This window comes from Malurus melanocephalus, unplaced genomic scaffold, assembly GCF_030028575.1.
Source record: "Malurus melanocephalus ecotype Western Australia unplaced genomic scaffold, MMel_1.1 scaffold_98, whole genome shotgun sequence".
NCBI lineage: Eukaryota > Metazoa > Chordata > Aves > Passeriformes > Maluridae > Malurus > Malurus melanocephalus.
This window is the reverse complement of record NW_026623330.1, coordinates 1,246,633-1,266,179: the sequence shown is the minus strand read 5'-3', so window position 1 is coordinate 1,266,179 and position 19,547 is coordinate 1,246,633. Positions and strand designations below refer to the sequence as shown.

General features: G+C 36.5%; 1 protein-coding gene across 1 annotated transcript; it reads right to left on the bottom strand.

The window, feature by feature from the left end:
* On the bottom strand, positions 1–18,489 carry SUZ12 (SUZ12 polycomb repressive complex 2 subunit). The gene is made up of 15 exons (XM_057368826.1): positions 18,311–18,489; positions 18,157–18,221; positions 13,371–13,439; positions 11,827–11,876; positions 10,822–10,907; positions 9,638–9,869; positions 8,768–8,870; positions 7,817–7,922; positions 6,987–7,164; positions 5,384–5,475; positions 4,805–4,948; positions 4,072–4,229; positions 3,454–3,652; positions 2,875–2,954; positions 1–2,552 (listed from the first exon to the last, which is right to left on the bottom strand). Exons 2-15 carry the CDS (start codon positions 18,189–18,191, stop codon positions 2,207–2,209), a joined length of 1,878 nt encoding a protein of 625 aa, XP_057224809.1. The 5' UTR covers positions 18,192–18,221; positions 18,311–18,489; the 3' UTR covers positions 1–2,206.
* Between the last annotated feature and the right edge of the window lie 1,058 nt (positions 18,490–19,547).

Below are 19,547 nucleotides of genomic sequence, written 5' to 3'. Positions count from 1 at the left end.
ATAAAACCCTGCAAAATTGATGGAGATACCTTCAGTTAGAACTGTAACAATCTGGCAAAGGAAGAACACGTATCCAAATTTTAGRAGTCATGCAGAAGAGAGTTTATAGAGGTGCTGCTTGAGATCTCTGCACATGAAATGACTGGACACCCATCATGGCAGATTTTGCATTACTGAACTTCATGTACAAAAAACTGATTTCAAATAAAACATTTAATGAAAAACAATGATTCACTTAAACAGCTGAACTTGTTTGGGGATTTTTTGGGGGGGAAGGTTTGCTTTTTTTACATCTACTGTACCGTTCAAATTGTTTTTAACCAGCTTACATGGCATCTTCAAAGGTACAAATAGAAAAGGCATCTTTATAAATAGAAAACAAGGGGATTTTTTCAGCTTTTATTATAAATTGACATGACATACAAAGTTTACTGAACAGAAGTAATTTTATTACTATTTTTGGGGGGATCACCAACTTTTTGTGCAAACAATGCTAGCCTTCTTTTAAGCATTAAGAGCATAACTGCTTAAGAAATGACATAAGCAATAATTCTAGAACTACATCTCCCCTAAAATAATCTATTTTTTTACATATGTGCACAGCTTTAGCAAATTAAAGCCAGAGAGAAATGCATGATGTACTATCCAGAGGCATAATTAGAGTTTGCTAAAACTCAGAGAGCTGGCAATTCAAGAAGTTTGTAATGAAAAGCTGCAGTTTCCCTCTTTCCTATTTTGTACACAAAATCAGTGACTAAGAACTTAATACTGGATGACGAATCACATCCACACCATTAGTTAAATAGTCTCACAGTTAAACACATCTTAAGGACCATCAAAATCAGTATTTACATTTTATAAATTTCTGAAGACACCATTAGAAAGCTTATATACCCCTTCAACAAATAGGGAACTGCATCTCATGGTGATGGAATGAAATAAAAAACAAAAAATACCTGTATTTACAGCAGCATTGTTCCTTTATAAATAAAGAATATGAAAAATGAAATATTTTAAGGATAATAAAAAATTGAGGTGATGTCACTCAACCACAGTGCTTGCTGGAATAAAACCCTTCGGTGCTGATACTGTACCAGTAGTGAAACCACTTTCCATTGGAAAAAATCTGTAAACGTATGCATAAAATGTGTTAACAGCAGTGCAAAACTGCTCAAATATAGTTTAGTCAGCATCTTAGTATCTGTATTGAATACAATACATCACAGAATACTTACATAAGAAGTGCAACACATTTTCTGGTCCAATTTTACAGTGCATTTTTCCCTCAAGAGTGGCATCTCGAAAGCCAAAGCTAAACCCACAGTGGGCGACGCGACGCCTGCAGACGGGCACGAGGCTCCGGCCTTAGCATGGCACCCCAGGATGGGTGACCCCAGGCATGAGGGGCTGCACCCAAATCCTTTCTAGCTGTGTAAATGTGTAATAAAAATAGAAAGGAGCTAAAATGTTCAAGTTTAAAATGGTACACTGGGCGATCGATACATCAGAATTATCCACGAAACCCAAACTGCTGGTTAACCTCAAAAAGCCAAGGTGGTACTTCACTGTGTCTGGAACGTGAAAAGTCAAGATCTTTCCAAACAGGCACAAGACAAAGGAAGTGCTAAGTTCGCCAACTTGGATAATTTTTAGTGTAAAAAAAATTGATTTGTAATTTATGATCAATTGATAAATGATTTCAAATACAAGGATTAAGGTTAAACTGTAAATAGTCAGAGGTTATTTTCACAAAAAGCTAACTGGAGAATTTCTAAATAAGAAAAGCAGAAACTGTATCCCAATCCCCTTTCCCTAATGTTTCACAACTTCATGGTAGGAAAAACAGCCAGATACAGATGCAAAAATCTTAATATAAAAACGGTTTTACATATACTTAAATTATGTAAATTCCATAAAGTTCTTAAGACACTAATTACTAAAATTACAAAAAGATTTTTATATTGCTCTTCATGCTCAAACTCTTAGAATATTGTCATTAMATCACCAAAACCAATATACATGTAGTACTTGCATAAGTAACTTAATAAAAACCCTGTTTAAACAATATCCTTGTTGAAATCATTTATTTCCATCCAGCAGTGCCTGTTTGGAATCTCTGTATTCTGTGTGTAATTCTTTATAGAGCTCATGCACCCTAGAATGTCACTTCAATGCTTGTCCGTTGAATGACAATTGACTTTTGACTTCAGAGCTTTTGCTTCTTGCTCTGTTTGGTGACACCTGAGATGCTTTCCACTTCTGAAATCCTCTCTCTGGCGGTATTTTCACTGTATCCATTTGCTGTCCCACTTTGTTCCTCAGAAGATTCCTCATCTGTCGGGGAGGCCGATTCTCCTTTCTCCAACTTCTGCTGCATCTCTCGGAGCCTGGCCACAGCTTTGTCTATGGACATGATGCTGATGAGGTTAAAGTCATGCATGCTGACCARGTGGAGCATAAAGTTTCGACACAAGTTCTTCTTAATGATTTTTTGTCCATAATTTTCAACAAACAGCATACAGGCATGATTCATTTGATTGTCAGCAATAAACCTGTCAAATTGCAAAGACATCATTATGCAAGTAGAACATTTTCAAAACCAAAAATACTCTACAACAAAGTTTATCAATGTAACTGCAAAGATCTGCTATTATAAAGTCCAGTTTTTCTTTTCAAAGCCCAAAGGCTACTAAGCACAAGAAGTTATTTTAAAAGCTTAAACTCTCAAAAGCTTGTTACAAATTATCATTTAATGACCCTTTCCTGAGCAACTGAGCAAACTAAATTTAAAGTATTTAGTGAATTGCAATGCAAAATGGTCAATCAAATCTATACTATGATTTATTTATATCAAAACTAAGTACAGTAACATACCCGTGCTTCATAACATGAAGATTCCATAATTTCATCACTTCTTTCTCTCCTTCGTTAACATCAGAAAACTCTTCAATTTGCTGGAGATTGGGAGGGAGGAAGGACAAGAAAAGAAACAAACACAGCCATCAGAAATGCATGTCTGCTGCCAAGYAGTGAGAGCATACCCAAAATTCAACTTAAACACAAAAATATATATAGAAAATTCAGGCTCTGCAGTCACAAAAGTTAGCAAAATTGCATTTCATATAGGGACTTGTGATGATAAATTAYATCCTGATTATATACAGCCCACACTGTGTGCTCCTGATTCCAGCATCACCCCTTTTAAGGAGAAAACCAGCCACAATGAAAACTTGTTCAGACAAAAGCAGACTGAACTAACTTTGCAAACTGAAGGCATAAAAAAACCAAACTTGTATTCCATGAATTTCCATCAAYAGTAGTTCAGCCAAATTTTCTGCTCTTAAAATGCAGAATTTTTACAACGTACGCCCGATTGTTCCCTAAACCAACTGCAGATCATCTTTCAAAAACCACAATCCACTTAAAATAACTTTGTACAAATGGGATAATTACAGTAATGGTTTTCTCCCGCAGCCATTCCGGGTCCTTCTCATCCTCACTGTCCACCTCCATCTCCTGGGGGCGCAGGGGCAGGCAGGTGTCRCTGTGGAAGTAGAGCCGGTTGTGGCCGCTGCTGTACGTCCGCTGCTGCTCCACCTCTCCGTCCTCAGACTCCAGGAACTCAGACATGCTCGCTTTCGTGCGCTTTGGCCTGGTAAAGGAAAGTAATCTCACATCAGAGATGCAAATATCGACAACTGCCAGTGATTAATAAAAATTATTTTAAGATATAGTGTGCCAAAATGTGAAATMATCCCCATTAAAAACCCAGCTCTGACCCAACTCTTCAAACTCCCAACCCTTCAAACTTCACCTTTTGGAGAAGAAAAGCTTTAGAGTAAGGCAGTTAAAGAGAGCTACATTGTTATGAATGGGTATCTCAAATGAAAAGATGTAGAAAAATCATGGGTGACTTTATCATCTTTCAGTTACATTTTATTTAGTCTCAGCAGTGAATTTCAGCACTGTGTATATGCCTATATGCACCTACAGATTCACAGATCCCCAAGTTTCACCAATCTGGTTCATAGGCCATAATCCACCAAGAGCTCTGGTTTCCCAGCTCCCTACCTGCAAACCAGTATGTGTGTGATTGGGGTTCTTTTGACGGGCCCGTTGCGGCTGAAGGCAAAGCCAGGCTGGCGATGGATGTCCTGGGGGTTCCCTGCGTAGGAGCCATCGTAGCACTCATTGATGGACACATCTATCCGAGCACCTTTTGGATGATACTGACACAATTGCAAATACACTTAGCAATGGCAATGAGGATGTTTAAACATGTAACCTTTAAATTCTGAATACCTTAAATATCATGTCAATAACCTGATATTGCTCTAAGTTTCCTTTCACAGCACCCAAATAATATTTAAGCTCTAGAAGCGAACTGTACTAATGCTTCCTTGCTCTGTACTATTTTACTGTTTTATATAAAACCACTCAGAATTAATTACAAAATTAAGGAAAATATCAGCAAGACTGTTAGCAAGAACATTTCTAAACTTCCYAGAGCTTCAAGAGACTTCCCACCAAATGCAATTACATTGCATTCCACATTGATGCAAAAGCAGTAGCTACAGCCAGAATTCATCCTCCAGTGATAAACATCATTYAATATATATGTATTTAAAAGAAGAAAATCAAACCCACAATATTTCCCCTGCATGTAACATACAAATATTCACAGAAAGCAGCTTCTAACCTGCAGATACAGTTCTACAACTTAATAAGCTGGAAACAGAATCCCTGCATTGGTAGTGTCAGTGACAGATTGTTCATAGTGCTAGACTGCAAAAAGATTACTTACAACGTAATTGAAGATAAATCTGCTGTGGCAGAGTTTCAGATGTTTGAGTAAACTATAGAGTTTCCGACAGTTCAGAGTGCACCAGGGGCAGTGCAGATCATCGCGGGCCTCGGTCTGCTGCCTCGTGTTGTTGTTGTAAAGGAACTGATGCAAAGAGAGGAACAGGCAGAGCAGCATTAGTACCAAAGGAGTTGCACTCATTAACTTACCAACTCCCAAAACCACGGTGGACATCATTTCAGTAAGATCTTGGGAGAACTGCATCAGCTCAGTGTACTGTAACAATGGCACTTCAATAATCTTTTTCCTATAGGAGACCACCTGTTCCCCTCCAGATGTCTAACARGGAATGTCCTTTGTTTTTCAGAACATCAGATGTGCCCCCAGAAAGATTAGTTTTCTAAAATACTTCTGTCAAGAGTAGCCTGTGGAGTGGCTTTCAGTCTGTGAATCTGAGACTCTAGAAAGCATCCACTAAAAGGGCAAATGGAAATTTCCACCCAGCTCCCAAGCGAACRTTTTAATTCTGCAAAATATTTAGATTCTGTTTTTTTTCCTTCTACTGATTATTTTCAATACCTGGTAAAATATTCGCAACTTCTGTCGAGGTTCATTTAAAACATCTCTCTCTTTTCTTGTTTGAAGGTCTGTCGGCAAGGATTCTTTCACAGCTGAAAAAAACCACATGCAGACACACATTTCTTTGGTGCAGAGGAACAGACAGACATTGTTCCTTTCTCAAGTATGGAAGTTCTGAGCAGAGCACTGCTGCTGAAGGAAACAGGCTACTCAAGTGTCCTTTGATATAAGGGGTTCCTACCAGCAACAAGAAAGTCTTGATGCTCAGCTTCCYTCACAAACCTACAGGCAAACCCACTTCTAACAAGAGATTATCCCCAGTTTTGAAGAATCCTTCACATAACTCAGAAATGGTCAGGTAAAATGCAATGTTTTTCTGACCCCATTTAAGCAGAGAATTCTTTATGTATAGCTAAAAGCAGKTATGGCTGTGAAATAAAAACCATCGCTGCTTTCAGATTGCTGCATTCAAACMCAGCATTTACATTTGAGTTCAGAAGTCTGTAATGTCACTACTCAGTTGCTTCTGAGTTTCTTCCACACACTTTAATCTCAGTCATATTATTTGATTTCATACAATTAACAAGAAACCCCACGTACCTAAGCAGGTTTAAAAATCTACCCTCAAGAGAAATCAAATAACCCTACTTGCTTCTGGATGGTGAAAAAGATGGGAAAACAAGGCTCAGCTCTACTGACATAAGGAGATCTTTCAGAAGATGCACTTAGTTAATATTTAAWATTTTGGAGAAGAATGGAAATTTTATCTTCTTGCTATATGAAAAAGAGGGAAGGCCTGACACTTCAGCATTCCACGGCTCAGTTACTTTCACTACTTTGCAATTACAGCAAAGTTTAAGCTGCCATATTTAGAAAGTCTTTGATGTCTTTATTTCACTGGTCTGCCTTGGGAAATAGAATGACAACAGCAAATTTATACACCATTGGGAAAGATGTACTGGATCTTTAACTTTAAATCAGAATCTCTGACAGAATTTCCTACTGTTTATTTTCCCTCCAGTTTCTACACTGAGCATGAAGCCATATGGTCTAGAATATCCCTTTGGCCAATTTGGGTCAGCTGTCCTGCCTGTGCCTCCTCCCAGCTCCTTGTGTCCMCCAGCTCCTTGATGGTGGGGTGGTGTGAGAAGCTGCAAAGTCCTTGACTTAGCCTAAACACTGCTTAGCAACAACTAAAACATCAGTGTTATCAACATTATTCTCATCCTAAATACAAAACACTATACCAGCCACTGAGAAGAAAATTAACTCTATTTAACCTGAAACCAGGGCACCTATAAATCCAAAAACTTACAGAACAATAATTGGGGTGAGGAGGGCAAAGCAGACAATCCTAGAAATCCTACTGACAGACCTGTGCCAATGTATTTCACAGCAGGATTTATAAGCATTGTATACAATCACTGCAATATTGCCATGATGTTTGTTTAGCTTTTAACCTTAATAACATTCAAAATAAGGGATACAGCAAAGCCCACTCATTTTTGCTTTTTCCTGTTGAGAATAACCTGAAGCAGCTGCACTAGTGAGCCCTAAGCACACAAGGGATGATTATTCAGTYGCAAAACTAAAGTTTACTTACCTATAGTCTGAGCAGGTTTAACAGAATTGGGCTTGTTTTCTTGAGGGAGGCTTTCAGAATTTCGTGTTGCAAGAGGCTTAGCTATAGGAGCTGTAGACTTATCATTTGTGTCTCCTGTCCAACGAAGAGTAAACTGAAGTGTAGGTCCCTGAGAAAATGTTTCAAATGGAGGCAACCTCTGGAGAGTGGRGGGAAATCAAAAGACCCAGCAGAGTTAGCATCTTCACCAAAAAAAACCATGAGAAAATATTCACAGAATGTAGACTGGTGTCATTTACTTTAATCCAGATAAAGGCTGAACAGGATAACTGAACAAATAACTGTATTTTCACTATATAATTTGGATCATCTCTGCTTTTTTCATTACTATATCCTCATGTTGAGACACAAACACTTTCCAGCCATCTGGAATCTTCATGTTCTTCTCTTCAGTCACTTACAACTCATACTCTCCCAGGACATGTGAGCATGACTGTAAGCACATACAGTCACTGCAGTCACTGTATCACTGCGTGTTGATTCACCTCAGTGATCCATTTCTGTGTCTCAACCCATCCTCCTACACTGATTCATCCTCTTCTTTTCATCACTACATTTTATCAGCATTCTCTTTCTGCTTCTATTAATGACCCAGTGTAGCCAAAGCTTTYTAAACTGAAAGCTAAATGAAAATGTATGTCCATACATTCCCAAAGAGAATTACTTCCTGTTCAATTCAATCCCTTTTTAGAGGAAGAGCCACTGATTGCACTTAAAGCTGAGTTCCACCTTTAACCAGATCATTTTATCTGAAGACAGATCTCTTTCTTGACCATTAAAACAATCCATACCTTCCCATCCAGGATCGTTTCCCATGTTGCTCTTTTCTTGCTAATGGGACACTCTTCCATTTCCTGCATGGCCACTTCATATTCCCCATCCAGAAGTTGCAAGCGCCTGTCGAGACAAAATATGTATTATGTGCCAAACAGCTCTTTTTTGTTGTTTGCCTATTAAAATGCACTATTTCCCAGTAATTAGATTTCCATAAGCTGAAGGCATATTTTCAGGCAAATTTATTTAACTAGATGTGAATCTTAGGCAAACATCATCCATAAATGTTAAAGACTAAACCAAAAATACATACATTTTWWAAAATTATTTGGTTCCAMTGCAAATCAGTCTCATTTATACATSAGCATGGCTGAGAATGTCTTTGCTTACATATCATCACTACAAAACCACTTAATGATTCATATCATGTTTAGCATAATAAAGCTCTCCAGTGGAATTAAGTAACTGAAAAGAACAAAATATTGTCAAGACTTCTAAGAAGATACATTTGTTTAACCAAACTCTTTCAAAATACAAGTTCTAAAACTCTATTTGTATATTATAACCATTTTGTCAGAATTAGGTGGAGCTGTATTAAGCTGCATCAGCAACAGTCTGAGAATGGAACAGAAGGTGAGCAGTTAGGGTATTTCAGAGACCTTTTCTTTGTTTTACTTTTTAATCATGCTGTTACTGATCTTTAACAGAACCACAAAAATTACATCTGTCAAAAAACTGGCATGAAACAGACAAACAGATGCAGATTAAAAAGACAATATTCACATTCACAGATGGGAATTAATTCACAATAATCACTGAATAGGTCTCAGTAAAAAATGTGTTATGAAAAAATAACAACTAAAATGCAGCCAAAGACAACCTACACTGCAACAAAGAACATATTAAATCTATTATCAAACAAATTTCTAATGATCAATGCAAGCTGTATTTGTTTTTAGTAACATTACCTGTTTTTATCAAATACAGTCATTTGTGCTACGAATGTCTTTTCTCCATCTTCACGATTTGAAGAGTTTCTTTTTCTTCTAGCTGGAAGCTCCTCATTGACATCTGCAAATGAGAAATATGGTATTCAATCATTCTATAAACACAGACTCAAAAGATCAAACCACCTCTGTGCACTCACAAATAGAACTGACTGTCGATTGTGTCAGGTGTGCCACACAATAGAGAAGGACAATGCAATGGAAAGAGCACTTGGCTTCACAGTAATCAYATTTTACTTATGTTCTCATGTATWTTTAGTTTMATTGTATTATTCTGTCAGCATAAAGAATKTGGGATTTGATCTTCCTCCTCTTGTGGCTCTAAAATAGTGAGAAATAAAGCTTTTCATTCTACATGCACTCTCCAAGGCCCTAACATTTGTGTTTTAACATATCTCATTAAGAATAATAAAATAGCTTAAAAAAATTTGTTATTGAGGTATCTTCTCTATTGGCTGCCATTTAGTTTTGCTGAGAGACACTGACAGCACCTACAGTTGAGTCAGTAGTGACCAGTGTTGGTGGAAGAATAATGACACTCTCAGTGACCACAGGGCTCTCCTRCACTACTCACCCTCCAACACTGCTGCCTCACGCCTTCACCATCATGTTAGGAACAACTGGTGTTAAATTTGCACAAAAACAGAAGCACAATTTCTACCTACCAGTGAATTTCAGCCCCATCTCAAAAGAGGTGGCAAACAAATAAAAGCTCAATCACTCAGTCATTACTGGCCCTTGTCACAGTGTGACCTACACTGCACATCAAGACAACTCTGTATGTGCCTACCAGATAAACCTTGCAAAAGTAGATTTAAAGGTTGAAGTTACCAATGTTTTCATTAGTTTCGCCATTGATCAGTCCATTAAATTCTCTCCTTCCTGGGCGAGTGACTCTGAATAACAATGAGTAAGACTTCACCATATGGCTGTTGCTTGGTTCAAACTCATTGCTGGAAACTGCAAGTGATGGGAAGTTGCCTGGTTTTATTTGGCTGAGGTCTGGGTTTAAAGGCACCTGCTTTTTACCTGTAGGAACCTGTCTTATCGGACAACTGACATCCTGCAGCAAAATAAGAAAGATAAGGATAGGATTCTTAGAGTTCAAAGTAAAGACATTAAGGGTTTAAATTCATACCATTTCTGAACTGTATTTCTTCTGCCAACTTACTTAAAATAAGCCTTGTAACAGATATAAATAAAAAAGTCTGGAACAATCCCAGATTTTAAATGCAAACCCAGATATTTGTAAGTGTAAATAAAACTGGCATTCTATAGCCCCTTCTGGCAGCAGCCATCTTTCTCTTTGTGATTAAAATAACACTAACGTGAAGCACTTAGAAAGATTGTAGAACAGTCATTAAAACTAATTTAATTCTGTTTACCTGAAGAAATTAAATGTTTTGGTTATACATATATATATTTCAAGAGCTTCCTATCGTCTCCTTGCAATATTTCAAAGTGCACTTTGTGCTATCTGGGAGATAAAGAACCACTTAGCCAGGATTTATTATGTTCAGTACCTCTCAAAGAGATCATTGAACATTGTGTAAAATTGGGAAAACAAGACAAGATGGCCTCAATAKGAAATTTGCAGGAAAACATTTGGAATAACCACCAGCACCTCCTGATCTCACCATATTTATCCAYACTACAGCAATTGACAAAATTGGCCAGAAACAACAGTAATTCTCAAAAATRTGTCAAATCAGTTTAGCATTGTTAGGGAAGAACACATAGTTCTGACTGCAAWTTTTTCCTTTTCCAGTTAAAAACTAAGCATTACTCAACTTCCCATATTTCCAGAGTTGTGAAGATAATGATGTGAAATAAGCAGAGCTAACACTGCAAGCAAATTCAAAGATGCTTTAAAAAAAAGTGCAAAATTGCTTATGATTCAYGGTAGCTAAAATTTGCAATAATCAAAATGATCAGAGTAAAAAACACAGGTACAGAAAAAAGGAAGTAGACATTTTGCTTTAGTATATATTAATAGTTTGTCAAATAATTTTTACCTTTCGTTTCTTGTGGCAAACTTTCACCAGCAGTACTTCCAGGGTTACAGAATTTTGTTCATTCTCTGAGTTTTGTGATGGCTTATCTAAACAGAAAAGTATTTTAAGTTCTGCAAAAGCACAGATCTATTCAATGATATAAATCCATCTGTAATTACTTTTTAACCATAGGCATTTCCATGTACAAAGACCTCTAACCACATTCTTAGTTTCAATTCTCCCCAAACTTGGTACAAATTTCCACTTGAGAATATATCCTAATTATTCTCATGTTAGCAGATTAAAAGGCATAGGTGATCTCTAAAGAGAGAAGAGCAAGTTTGCCGTATTTTTCTAACAGAGAAGTTACAGCGCTGCCAGCACTATGATCAGCAACGACAATAAAAAAAATTAGAAATATTTTAATGGACAAACAGATTTTGCTCTTAGAGCAACAGAACTCTTTATCCTGGTCTGTGAAGTCCAATATTCCAATTTTCAGAGGCAAATCCTTATGTGCTTGAAAGACACCATGGAATGACTTCCAGTCACTAAAAYAGGACTTCCTTGGCTTTGATATCATTGACATGGCCTTTCCTTCATTTCTAGACTCMATTTGACATTTTTCTTACACTTCTATTTTAAACTAGAAACCACCAAATGTTCCACCTATTTGAGGGCTGTKGGGTCTTTTAAAGCTACTTCAAACACCAAAGACACACTCCTAGAAAATCACATTTTTCAAGAAAGAATCATCTTTCAGTTTGAATAGATGATTATGAAGTATTTCTCCAAATCAGCTTTGACTAAAACCCTGAAGGCTTATCTTCTTAACATCACAATTACACCACAACATTTTTWAAGCACCACTGAATTATAACTAATGAGACAGGCTGAACAAATAAATTAAAACCTGCATCYAAACAGCAAAGAATAAAAACATTCAAATATTCCCCTCACAGAATCCTACTAATTTCAAAGGTGTTATTCAAATTACCAATGTAAWGAATGAATTAGCAAACATACCATTTTTATGGAAGAACCCAGTAAATGTAAGTTGCAAATGAGCAGACAAGCTATACAGGGGAAAAAGAAAAGAAGGAAATGTTAGAATAAATCAGTGTTTTCTTCTCACAGCAACCACTTCACTGATGGTTCAGTACTGAACTCTTAATGATTCAGTCCATCCTTCTAACTTGGAGATTGCCTGGATACAGCAGTTGCAGYTGATGCAAAGTTTTCTCTTTACAGACTCATTCTCTCTGTGTACTCTATGAGTTGATATGTTTAAAACAAAATTAAACACTATAGCAGAAGGACATTGCCTGAAGACAGGAGATCTTGCCTTCACAGGCAGGCAAACACATTTGCTGGACATTTATCAGCAACAGAGTTCAGTTTTGGTGGAAATTTTCTAGATTTCACCCTGAACCTTGGTGTAGATGAACAGAAAACCAAACCAACGAGTATTTTAAGCTTGGTAATRAGAACCTTCACAAGGGGGAACCTGCACCTTTAGCAATAAAGCTTATCAGTTACATCAAGYCCATATAATTCAAAACATATGCAATCAAAATAATAATTGCATCTGTTTTGTTTCACAGCCCAGACTCTTCTGCCGACCATGGACCGATCTAATTTAAAATTGTAAAATTCAGGGCACATTTCAGTTTCAAACAAGTACTCATAAGCCTAGATTTAAAAWTGTCTCAAAACCACTTCAGTATTTCTGAAGTACACACTGAACAAGGTATCATCTGTCCTGCTACACCACCAGACACAATTTTGTGCACTTCACTTCTCAGACAGATACAACCCGACACTCCAGACTTATTTTTAAACACAAACATCCTCAAGAGCTCTGAGATTATCAAAAAAATGCCCACCAGCTTGAACATTCAAAGGACTGTATCTACACCAACTTGCATCATTAATCCATTACTTTTCCAAGCAAAACCACATTTTTGAGTTTTGAAAGCATAATGCAAATCAATATTCTATGTTGTTTCAACAAAGCAACTACTCACAATATAAATTAATAAAAATAATATACAGTAAATCCATAAAAGCTCTTAGAACACAAAATTTATACGTTAATTTCAATTAACACTGTATCTAGCATGACTGCCTCTAAAGTAGTCTGATGATTTGCAAACACTGTAGGAAAAGAACAGGTTAAAAATAGCAAGGATCCAACAATATAAACCCCAAGTAATAAAACCTTGTATATTCCTAGATTCAACCCATTTTTTTACTTTTAATTCCAGCACACTGAGATTACTTATTGACACAACTGACACTCCTAAAAACAAAGTTAAGGCAAATACCTATTTGAGGCTTCTACACACATTTAAAGAGATGCCACAASAAATATTGAAAGTTTAACCCAATACTGCTTTTCTCCAAGTTAAGTGACCAGCATACAYACACACATTTTAAGATTCTGGAAGCAACATTTCAAAACAGCAAGTACCTTGCTTCTAATAATGACTTTTTATCACTCAAAAGGACTTTTGATTTAGCCCATGTGCTCATTTGTACCAACACACAAATAAACTACAGGACAGTACCTGTGAGATTCTTGCTCTCCCTTCATTTTCTCTACTTTTGATAACATGTCATCTACTTTGAATGTTTTTCTGTGAGGAAAAAGCAAAAAGAATAGTTTTAAACAGCCACAACTTAGAGCAAGAAAATTTATTCAGAAAGAACTTTGACTTGGTTTTTCACCTGAAACTGTCTATATATACTATTTTAGCCTTCTCTTCAGAAAGCATCCTTTAGACACATATATACTTTTTTCAACTTAGTATCATGCCTGTGTTGTAAGAGACACAACTTTCCCAAGCAGTATCAAAAATAATACCAGGAATTAAACYCAGACCTTGCAACAGTAATCCTACTACTCATAAGAAGTTTCATTTAACAGCAACATATTGAAACCCTTGCAAAGAACATGTTTAACCACATTTCAGCTTTGTCAAGAAAATCTTCCTGCTTTAGTGATACTTATACATATCAGGAATTGACATGTCAGCCGTTCAGTCATTAGTATTTTAATCTTGATCATAATATTGAAAAACACTTGCAACCCTATTGCACACAGGACCTAAAAAAATAATTAAAATCCCAAACCCTTATTTCTCCACACATTTCTATTAAATGGACACATTGCTAAGAGCAATGAATTCTGAAGGTACTTTTGGAGCACACTGACAGGAAACAGGGGGCAATGACACCCAATGACAACAATGTCATAGGGAATAACCACTTCAAATCATTCCTCTCTGTAATTCTGACATCAGTCTGTTCACGCTCATATGTTCAGCCTGGCCTACCATACACACAATTTCATGTTCATTGCTAAATAAAGCTCACMCATGAGCAGAAATTATTCAACATGTTACAGAATGGTCTTTCCATTTTTCATGAAAACTAAGTTAATGCTTGGATCTAGGTGCCCAAAATAACAACAACACAGTGWGACAACACAGGAGTGAGAGGGCATCTTTCCTTTCCATTTATACCTTAAAAAAAATGGAGGAGGAGGAGGAACATAAACAGTTGCCAAACACTGGATTTCTTGCAGAGGGAACAGCAACGTGCTCTGGGGAAGTGGGAAGCATTTGTCTACAGAAATACCCTGACTGAAGATACACTGATGTCACACTGTCCACAGTCAGCACGTAATGCTTGTGAATGATTGAGTTACACATCACGCGGTGACTAAACAGCAACACTGAGCAACAAAAACTACAGGGCTGTACTCAGATAACAAGGAGAAAAACAATTATGATTTGTGTAGTAAACAATCACTGATTCAAAGCTCTACTCAGCCCAAGATTCACACGTATGACAGACTGGAGAACTAACTCACCTACACTAAAATGTGGGATTGTTAAAATGAACGTTACAGTGCTCAGCTTTAAAGCAAGAGACTTTAAGAACGGAACAATTTGCTAAAAGTTTCAAATTCTAAGGTGAAAATATCTCTGCGTGCGCTTTGCTCCAGCTCATCAAAATCAGCTCCTGTTCTGCAGAACAGCAAGTTTAGAGAGCTTGYTCCAGACTGAGGAATTGCTTAAAACACTTTAGAGCAAAGTTATGTCATGATCRGAATAGGAGCCAAAACCCAGCTAAGAGACAAACAAGATCCCAGAATGGGGGAAAGTTAACAACTTTTAAAAAAATATACTAATATCTGRCACAACTTGTATTTAATATGCAACCATTATTGATCCCAAAAGAACAGTGGCACAACCTTTGCTAAATCCAGACTCAGGTTAGTTAAAACAAGAAAGTCCTCCTAAAAAAAATCTTCCAGAGTAACTAAAAATAGCAACCAAGAAAAAATGTTTGCCTTTGAAGTTAATTTTTGAGAAGAGAAMTTCCTTTAAAACTAATTACTATTCAAGTTACCATGTTCCCATGMACAACAGACAAAATTAAGTTTTGTAATAACATCCCTCACACTGAGGATTTTCAAGACAGCATTTACTTGTGTAACAAGTATGTGCATCTTGTGCATTCCTTTCTCCACCCACTCTTACTCCAGACAAGGAAAGTAATAATTAGCAAAGTGTTAGAAGTCACATCGTAGCACGCCATTATTTTGCCAATAAATAATTACTCCTTTACCCAAATACTGTATGTGAAGCAGTGTTATTAACAGTAACTTCTTTCCAACACCATCATTTGCTCTAATAGTACACTAACACCTGAAGACAGATCCAGAGGCAGAAAGTCCAGTTCAATTCTCCAGCAAATATCAGCTGACCAAAGCCATCACCTCTCCAAAAAAGCAGCAGCTTCAACACCTTCTTACCCCAGGTTGCCACAGGCCCATTAACTACTCCATACAACCATTTTTCTATGCTCTAAACATTCTAGGTTTTCTAAACACTTTCTCAGTATTAAACATGTGGGGCAATATCAACAGATAATTTCTTGGTAAAAATGCAGTTTTAGTTCCCTACCTCCAAGTGATAAATTTTTCTGGCATTTTTCTCAGACTATCATAGAGCTGGAGGTAAAAGATGTGGAGCAAYAGTTACTATTGTTAAGCAATTGTCTGAAGTTTGGAGAATAATCTTTATATTTTATTTATGATACCGTTTACTGAAATGGCAATCAAAACAATTATTAGCATTTAAAAATGACAAAATTTAGGAGTTCTAGGGGAATAAATTAGTACACATGTATTGTCTACATAAGCAGGCTAACAGTGATGCAGTTMCAAGAGAGATTTCTTTGCAAAAGAGAATTCTACTAACACTTTCACATACTGAAGCCAGGAGCATAGATTTTTCTTAATATAAACCTCAGGATGATCTTCTTTAGTTCAGATATTTTCTTTCAAGTCCCTTTTTMACTGAAACAACAAGATCATTTACCTCAGCTACTTTTACTGAATGAAGAACAGTGATTCTTGTGGATATCTGAAAGTTTTTACCAGCACAGATCAGCAAACAACAGTCCTGCTAAACCCCTGGGGAAGTGCAGTTCAGACTCTTTGCCAATCTTTCAGTCCAAACTACCTTTAAATTACAAATTCTGTGGTTTTAACTAGGCTGAAAGAGAAGTACTGACAGAGCAGGGAAAGGACAAGGAGGGAACYCAGGAGGGAACACACTTCACAATTACTTTCTGCCTTTTTTCCCTTTCAACTGTGCTCGCTCACTCCTGTTGCATTATTGTGTTTTTATAAAGAAAACATACTGAAACATTTTACYTAATCTTCCCAGACCTAATTACCAGTGTGATTGCAGTAAGTCAGCATTGTCAGAACCATTGAGGGAAACAGCTGTAATTAGAACACTAATCTCTCTGTTATTASAACACTACCCAAGCAAAATCACAGTTCTAAAACAAAGTGTTTAGGGAACTACTAAAAATCAGAACGTTTCAAACAGAAACCAAGATTACTTGTGCAGCTGTATCAACTGGAATTTGGAACAATGGATAACAATGTATGAGCAAAGAATTGTTTCTTGCTTCCCAGCAAGATACTCAACAGAACACTTTCAGGTAACACACACATTTCAATCAGCAATAAATTAAACTAAGYTATAAGCAAGAACTTCCTGCTGTACAATTCTAGTTAGAAAAACCAAACCACAAAAACCAAAACACCCTGAAAATAATTTTTWAAAATTTGGTTCTGCCTTTCTTTAAAATAAGCAAAAAATTAATTTTGGCAACTGCTAATTAAAAACATAAGCAGCAAATTCAAGTTTAAAAAAATCTGTTTCTTATATGTCCTAAGTACCTGAAGTCAAATGTTACGGATTCAGTTTGAAGAAAACGTTACATTGTGGGCATCAAAACTCACAGCAAGAACATKAAACAATATCCAAAAGCTCCAACACTGCCATAAAATAGCTCCTTCAATGTAAATAAAAATATGCAATTTCTATTGATCTACAGATAGTGCAAATACTACCTCCCTTAGATATAAATACGAAGTTTAAATTAGAATTGTCTGCATAATCACATTTTGTTGCATATTTAYTGTACTTAAGTCCCACAGCAACTGTTTCCAAGCAATAAGAACTTTGGTGCTACAATATTTTAAACTAAATGCTCAGGTTACAAAAAAAAATCCAAACTGTAACATAATTTTCAGTGAAGGGGAAGTAACTGAAAGGGCCTTGTGATCCTGCTAATAAATAATGTACACTGCACTTGTCCCTCTGCAGTGTTTCTATGTTTCCAGGTCCACTGACAGGCAGCTGTAGCACCTCACATGACAGGAATGACTGTTCTGCAATATCAAAACTGAAGCCCAACTCTCTGGGTATATCCAGTTCAAAGCAACCTTTTTAAAGTATTTGCATGAGTTCTTGTAATATGCTACAATCAGATCTCTTTAATTTTTCAGCTTTTTAAATAACTATAGAAATAATTATTGGATTCTTTCAAGACTAATTAACAAAGCTAAAATTTTTGTATTTGGGTTCTGGTTTTTCTTAAAACAAGTGGTTATGTAACAGTTTAAAAAAATGTTTCATATGATTATGATTAAGCACCATTGATTATAAGAGTTGGGATGAAATACAGTTTTGTTTGGTTTTTTTAATAAGTTCTCCTTCAAAATAGAAAACAAACATGGGAGAATTAGTCAGGATTCTGCAGACAGTTCTCCACATTTGAACACTCCCAGTACCGACAGAAGTCACACGGATAAAGCTACAGATACTCTTAACATTGCAAAAAAAATCTCTTAGGTCTCAGAAATCAACTGTACACTGATKTATGCATTTCTTCAAAAAGAAAATAGGAGGTCACCCTCCACCATTTTTTGGACTTCTGCTACTTGGTGAACATTTTAGGATTACTTGATAAAGACAATTTTACCTTTTGATATTTGTTCGTGAGTTTCTGTGGGACATGTAAGTGAGAGTTCTGTGCAAAAATATTGGCTGGAGGGGGAAAAAGAAGAAAAAGGTTATGCTTTAATTAAAATTTTCTACAAGTCTAAATGAAAGGAATGATAAAACCAATTACTCACTGCTATTAGATTCCGGGTACGTAGAAATCTGTATATCTGKGTTGGTTCTAAGAAAAAGGAACAGGTGTTACCCAATGTAACTTACACCTCCAGACAATCTTATARTGGTAAAATGTATCTAACTCAGTAAGGTGATTCCTTTGAAACAATTATCACAAAAGTCAGTAAGTGAAGCATCACCATGTCCAATAACTCCGAGTTATCACGTAAAAGGTTACTTCAACTCTACAACACAAAGCTTCTTGTTTAGAATGCCACAAACCAGGGGTCACAACGCAACTCTGACTGCTCTTGCTTTCCACAAAATGTGTTTCTTACAGGCTTTATATCATGAAAGGGCAGAAAAAATGCCTCAACATATCACAACCTATGGTCCAATAGGTAAGTTTTCTTCATGAAGTTAATGAACACATCTGCTAYGATACCAAAATAGCACAATAAATTTACACAGCTAGACAATTTGGTATCTGATTGCTTTACACTTCTGGCAAGTACCAAGGTCACTTGCAGCAGGTACTGAAACAAGAACAGGGACTGTCAGCTGACTATGATCCATTATGGGATTCCCAYAAGCTGGGAAATTAATGTTGTTTTTAATAAAGCAACTACTGTTTCCAAGTGAAAAGGGAGGGAAGATAATTCAGCTGTTCACAAAACAGACACTAAAGCACAGCATCATCTCAAAYAGATCTGAGAACCAACGTTCAAAGGATCAAGACTTGCCTACAGACAAGAGAACCTTCAGTTATGTTTTAACCAATCGGGACAAGAAAGAGTTTGTCTGAATCAGGCTATTYCTAACAAGAATTCCAAACTAAACCAAAATACACCCTATTTAAACTGAAATAAAAGCCAACTTCACTACATARCCTCAGCAGGAAACTAACAAATAACTTGACAAAACATACCAAGTGGAGAGAAAAAARACAGAGAATGGACAATGCCTTGATGCCCATGCTAAGGCTGGTAACATTGCCTCAATTTCCCACATAAGGAAAGCAAACTTTTTTTGTAAAGAAATATAACATTCTCACATTACTGCAAAACATTTATTTAAAATAGCTGGAAATCTTATTGCATGGAATTCTGCAATTAGAAGTAGAAAAGGACAGCTTCTTATACCCTTTACACCTTTTTAGAGATATGATTCAGCCTTATTTCTATAGTTACGAATATAAGACCCATAGAATCCCTAATTAAAGAGATGYATTATTGTTAGAGAAGGAAACCTTAAAAT